The sequence below is a fragment of the Marmota flaviventris genome, chromosome 3 (assembly GCF_047511675.1).
Source record: "Marmota flaviventris isolate mMarFla1 chromosome 3, mMarFla1.hap1, whole genome shotgun sequence".
NCBI classification, from domain to species: Eukaryota; Metazoa; Chordata; class Mammalia; order Rodentia; family Sciuridae; genus Marmota; species Marmota flaviventris.
In genome coordinates this window covers 172,826,721-172,833,292 of record NC_092500.1, presented here as the reverse complement: position 1 = coordinate 172,833,292, position 6,572 = coordinate 172,826,721, and the positions used below count along the sequence as shown (strand labels likewise).

Genomic DNA, 6,572 nt, shown 5'->3' with positions numbered 1-6,572 from the left:
GCCTGCCCATAGTTATTTCCCTTCCCCACCTGGGAAGCTTGTCTTCCAGTAAGTTAGGAATTAGAGGCTACATCAAATAAGCTCTTAAAAACCTGGTTTGCTGGGGGGGGGGGGGGGGGCGGTCAGTGGAAGAACTACCAGTGCGTGAGGCCCTGGGTTGATCCACACTGCAACAGCAACCTGGTGAAGGTTACAGAAGAGTTCGTGGTGCTCTTTATAGTACTTAGAAAATGTTTCACAAGGTTATTCAAGCCACAAATTCCTAGTCACTTTACTCCTGCAATTTCAAATATATTCCTGACCTCAGTGAGTTGCTAACAGTTCCGCTGCTCCCACTTCCACTCCCGTTCTTCTTGCACCATGTACCCACCTGCAACTCCATTCCCACCCGTGGAGCCAGCCAGGGTGTGCTTCATGAAGCACCAGAAGGCACTGGGACAGCATCACACGTGAAGGCTTTACCGGAAGAACCTGCTCTGCAGTGTTTGGGATGGATCTCAAGGCTTCGGTCAGCCAGAAATGACCCCCTGGATCATGTCTGCTCCAAAGGTCCTCCTGGACGCCTGTCCACATGGAAGGACAGGCGGGACAGTGCCTTTTCGGTCTTCCCTGGAGGTCAGTCTGGGAGAGTTCCACCTTTCCTCTCAGGCCTCAAAGCACCGTCCTCTGGGAGCCTTGCCACTTTAATGGGCTGCAGCCCAGCTTCACTGCCTGTTAGCCAGTGCTAGAATGAGCGCCGCACTTGAGTCAGCGTGCAGCCTGACCAGACGCGCTCATTCCTAGGGAGGTTGAAGTTTGAGGAACAATGCCTTTGAGCAGTGATCCTTACTTAGCCTGATCTCTCCACCAGCCCAGTTCCTGTCACCTGAGAACTTAGGTTAGCAAATTCTTGGGCACCACACCACGCTACTAGGTCAGAAAGTCTGTGGTCCCGGTGATCGGGTAATTGTGATTCACACTAATGTTTCAAAACCACAAACTTAAGAGCTCAAGTTTCCAAAACTGCCAAAAATGACTACCTCTCCCCCTACACACACCAGCGCCCCTGGGAAATGGCACAGTAGTTAACCATAGCGGTCAGGCTCCCACTCCCAGCTGTTGTTCATTTTAAATTCCTAGATTCTGATGGGCTGGGCGGAACACTCCACTGTGAACAGGAAACAGACCGTGTCGAATGCTGTAAATGATACTGAAAGTGGGGAGCAGGATGTCCAATTGTTTGAATCTTAGGTGAATACTTATGTACAGTTATACTAAAAAAATAAAATCGAGCAGGACATGTGGCACATGCCTGTAATTCCAGTGGCTCCAGAGGCTGTCAGGAGGATCATAAATTCAAGGCCAGACTGGGCAACTTGGGGAGACCTCGTCTTAAAAAGGGCTGGGGATGTAGCTTAGTGATAGAGTGCCCTTGGGTTTAGTCCCCAGTTCTGGGGCAGGGGGGAATGCAACAACTTACCTTAAAATCCCAAGTCGAGTCTTGGCAAAGTACTTTGCGCCTGGCTCACAGCCCATTCTATTCCATACAGCAAGTCACCTTAACTAGCTTCAGCACTGATGACAAGTTGGTCCAGGGCTAAGCCTGAACAAACCAATTAACTATAAATCTTCATGGACCCAAACTTGAGCCAGGTGTCTCTAGTGGTCATAGAAAACCCATTTCTGTAACAGTGCTAACCCAACATTACTTAGGAAAAACCCAAATTCAGTCGTTAAGTCACCTTACACGCAGTAGACTGGGACAAGAGGCTGTGCACACTGCAGTGCCCTGAGTGTCCTCCAGAGGTCTGTGTGCAGGAGGCTTGGTCCCCAGGGTAGTGACGTGGAGGTGGTGGGGACTCACCTTCAGAAGTGGTGAATGCTGATCTTCTAGAGTGAGTCTGTTATAAAAGAGCCCGCTGGGCCCTGACTCCCTCTCGCTTCCAGTCTCCCACCACTGTGATGCCATCCTCCAGGGGGCCCGGACCCCAGGCTGGACAGGCAGGGCCACCCAACCCTCACTTCCAGTCTCCCGAACTGTGAACATTTATAAAGAAGCCTTTCCCCTCCTCCTCTTGTGTTGCTGGGGCTCAAACCCTTGCTGGGTGAGCACCCCACCACGGGTCACATCTCCAGTCCTGAACTCCTTTTCTCACATACGGTACCCAGCCTCAGGCATTTTGATAATGTGACAAGAGAGAGCTATGCCTCACAGCAGTGCCGGTCACGCTGACTCTCCCAAAGGCTTTTCTGGAGAGACCCTTGGCAGGGAACCATGACTTCCTTGCCCAGGCAGAGATGCAGTGAGCCACGGCAGGAGGGAGTTTACACCAGCCCCGACTGTGCTGGGGTTAAGGAGGGCGAACCCACTGAGGGGGAACGAGGCTGGGTGCCACTTGACCTTCATCTGAAAATAGCTCTCCCTTTCTTGAGACATTGGTGTATAGACTGGAAATTTAAGGGAAAAAAGCTAGGAGGAAAAGTCTTAATGTGTCTGAATGCAGCTGAGATGACTAGCCTCACAGGGAGGCAGCCAGGGAACAGCTACCCTGTCGCCTGCCCGCCTGCTCGGCCACTGCTACCCAGGGCAGCCAGCTTGTCCCTCCTGGTACTTGCTAACTGGCTTCACAGTGGCAACAGATGCCCTTGTCCTCTGATCACTAACTCCATCTGTCCCATGGTCAAGTGGACTCAGGTGAACTGCATTAGACAGAGAGCAATTGCACCTATTACTGTAAATACCCAGAAACACCTTTACTGAAGGGCCCTTTAAAATGAGAAAATAATGCCAAGACCTTATTCCCCGCATCCTCGTGTAGAGGCAAGTCTGCACTCTTAGGAAACACCTAGAACTCTGCATTCACATCTACCACGTTCAGCCCAACTAGAGGGAACAGAATGAGGGGAAAACCAGGCACCAGACAGAAGGAAAAGTCACTTCATTTTCTACTGACAGTATTCAAAGGTTGCTTCAAATTAAATACATTTAATCATTCTTGCAGCCAGGCCTCGCTGAGGGAGATCCCTGCCGTCCCACGGTGCAGCAGGGTGACAGGGACTTGCAAGCACAGCCTCCTGAGGGCAAGGCCCACTTTCCTTGTATTTTCATATTCTTTTAAACTCTGTATTTCAGTCTGTGAAGGTCCAAGTAGTTCTTTGAGGGATTAACGTAGGAATAAAAAACATAAAGGGAAGCCAACATCCACCCCTGAGAACGGTGACTCCGTCGCACGTGAACGGCGGCTCCCAACAGATCCCAGTCAGTGCTCTCCTGTCTGAACATAGTCTTCTGTGACCTGGGTCAGGGTGCTCAGGTACTGCCAGCTCAGGGCAGCCAAGAGCATGACAAAGGACAGGTACAGCGGGGAGTAGTGGCTTCGGGAGATCAGCTGGCAATTGGGAAGATTCTGCGTCCTGATGGTGGAGATGATGTGCCTGGTTTTACTGGAAGACGGGTCCGAGCTGGGGATTCTGTGATAAATCTGTTAAAGAGGAAAAGCTGTGAGTGCCACAGAAGGTGTCCAGTGCTTTAGCATTTCCTGTGGTCACCTTTACAGCAGTCCTCAACAGGCAGGCACGTTCCGCCCGCTCAGCGACCCGGAAACAGGCCCAGAGGACGTGGAAGTAACTTGCCCCCTCACTGCCGACCAGGCAGGGGTGTCAACCCAGGTCCTTCACACCAACTAAGGGGCAACACGGCCACCCGGCCCACAGGAGGCAGCTACTGAGAACCCCGAGGGGTGGCACCATGTGGATGCCAGACTCCAGCACCCCACAGGCCAGGCACACAGCAAATGTTGACAGTTCAACTAGGCTGACCCGAGTAGTGCGGAAAAAATGAAGTGATTCTGGAAAAGCAGGCAGAGCAGTTAGGCAAAAGACGCAGCGTGTGGAATGGCCATGAAGCAGGGAGTCCCAAGCCACCCAAGTCCTCCTTTCTGTTCCACAAACCTCTGAAGCACTGCAGTGTCCACGCCCCCACACACTGCCCTCCATTACTGCTCAAGGCCAGGCCTTGGTCAGTCACCTCAGCTGTCCCATTCTGAGTTCCTGCCTCTCTGCTTGAGCCCAGTCTGCTCATCTGTTCACAGAGAGACTGAAACTTTTCCATACCCTCACCTCTGGAAGAGTCTGAGCTCCTTCACTCCTGCCCCTTCAGTGAACATGAGGCACCACGGCCAGGGCACACACCTTCCAAGCGGAGGCCACTGTGCTCCTTTGCTTCATGCATGCAAGGCACACTTTTTTTTTTTTTTTTTTTGCTGAGGCTGCTTTGAACTCATGATCCTATATCTCAGCCTCCCGAGCTGCTGGGATTATAGACATGCGCCACAGCGCCCAGCTCTACTGTACACTCCTGCTGCCTTCTCCCCTCCCACACCCTCTCTCAGATGCACCTCCACATCCTGGCTCCCATACTATCGCTCCCAGCACCTGCAGGCTGGGCCAAGAGTCACTCTCCTAGACATACTCTGACCTTATCACTTTCGTGGAAACAATACACTGGTACAGGACTCCCTTACTAGACTGCTTCTCTCATTCACCTCCTGATCTCTAGCTCTGCACTGTGCCTGCCACACAGCAGGACCTCAGCAAATACTGAATGGAACTGAGAAGCCAGGTAGAAGGTTATGAGTGGAAGTAATAATGTTCTGACCCAGGTCTGCACACAGCGGTGCAGACACAACAGGTGCGTTTTAAATAAAATCATTACCCCAAATTTTCTTTATATGATGGGTATTTTTTACAAAGATATCTTCTATTCTTGCCACCCTTATCCCCCAAAAACACAGTGGGAATTTAATACAATGAGGAAATAAAAGAATATGCCTGCAGCAACAAGCTAATGATAGCTAATGTCAGGTATTGTGATATGAAAGATAACTAGAGAGAAAATCAGAGGTGAGGGAAGACACTAACATTAATTTCTATAAAATAAAATTGAGACAATGAAATTCTGCTTGTGATAGCAGTACAAAAGAAAAAGTTGGGAGCCAGCTGTGGTGGCACACACCTGTAAACCCAGCAACTCAGTAGGCTGAGTTAGGAGGATCATGAGTTCAAAGCCAGCCTCAGCAACTTAGCGAGGCACTTGCAACTCAGTGAGACTCTGTCTCTGGATAAAACACTAAAAATGGCTGGGGATGTGGTTCATGTGTTAAGCACCCCTCGGTTCAAATCCCAGTACCGAAAAACAGTCAAAGCCCCAGTCTTCCTCATCCACAGGCTGACATATATATTACGCCCTATAAGCCTACTGATAAACCCATAAGTCATCACGTATAAAAATACATCATCTAGAGTTATGTATAAATGTGAATGCACTTCATACACATGAAATTACATATGTGATTTAAAAACTAGGGTCAACACTTTTCTATAATTTGATTTTTTCACTCCATTTTACAAAATGTCTTTTTTTTTAATCACAAGCTTCTCAACATGAATGTGTCGCATATAATAAATTCTCTACTGCCTACTTTGAATATCTAAAGTCCCCAAAGGCCTGTGTGTTAAATAAAGGCTTGGACCTATTGGAGCTGGGGCCTAGTGAGGTTCTTAGGTCACTGAGGGTGCGCCCCCTAAGGGGACTGTGGGACCTAGTCTAGTCTTCTTCTTTTGTTTCCTGGCTCTGGATATAAAAGAGGTGCTTTATCCCACCATACTCCTGCCATGATGTGTGGCCTTGCCACAGGCCTGAGATAATGAGGCCAAACATGGACTGGAATCTCCAAAACAGAGCCAGAGTGAACCTTTATGATTTAATTAACTCAGGTATTTTATTATAGCGAGGGAGAGCTGACACAGCTGCCAATTAGAACTGACTCAAGACAAAGGCTGCACACAGACATTCTTCAACACTGTCTGCAGGTTTCTGTAGAATAAAGGCTACAATTGCTAGGTCCGAGGGTAAAGCACACAACCTTCTGACTGATATGAAAGTATAAAGACAGATAAGGCTAGACCTAGGGACTGCTTACATATAGGACTAGGGAGAAAAGAACTCTAGGATGCCCCCAGGATTCTAAAATTGGGTGTATCGCAATGTCATTCACCAAAAAAAACAACCAAAACCTTAAAGCTCCTACCCCAGGTCTGAACTGAGTAACTGACAAAAAAAGATAAAAATGGCCCAGAAAGCTATATTTTTGGGCCCTCTGAGAGCATCTGTCAGTAAGGAAAAAGGGAGACCAGGCTGGAACTCAGGCAGCACCACAGATGGAAGAGGAGCCAGAGAGGCCGGGAGCAGGCAGAGGCAAAGGCTGCAGAGGAGACAGTGACAGAAGCAGGAGAGCAAAAGGGTTTCCAGGAGAGAAACCATCATCATGTCAAGTGCCACTGTGCCAAGCACCAGTCTCTAGTCAACGAAGGCTCTGGAGCCTATGATGCCCTCGTGTACCCACAGGGCACAGGGGCAGCAAGCTTCCATGAGAAGACTAAGGCTCCCTGGCCAAGAAATTCACCTGGCCAAGAGGGGAAAGAGCACTTCTGGCTGCTTGCCAGCACATTTACTGCTAACCCAAAACAGCAGGCCGATCTTCTCACCGCCTCCTGGGCACACAGTGTGCAGGCCGGTTGAAGCAAGGGCCGGA

General features: G+C 49.6%; 1 protein-coding gene across 2 annotated transcripts in view; it reads right to left on the bottom strand.

Moving 5' to 3' along the window:
* Positions 1-2,747: 2,747 nt before the first annotated feature.
* Fdft1 (farnesyl-diphosphate farnesyltransferase 1) overlaps positions 2,748-6,572 on the bottom strand; it is a 30,681-nt gene continuing 26,856 nt past the window's right edge. For both annotated transcript variants that reach the window (XM_027927003.2, XM_027927002.2), the window contains one exon: positions 2,748-3,461. In XM_027927003.2, coding sequence (XP_027782804.1) covers positions 3,240-3,461 — 222 coding nt within the window. In that variant the 3' untranslated portion in view covers positions 2,748-3,239. The remainder of the gene's footprint in view (positions 3,462-6,572) is intronic.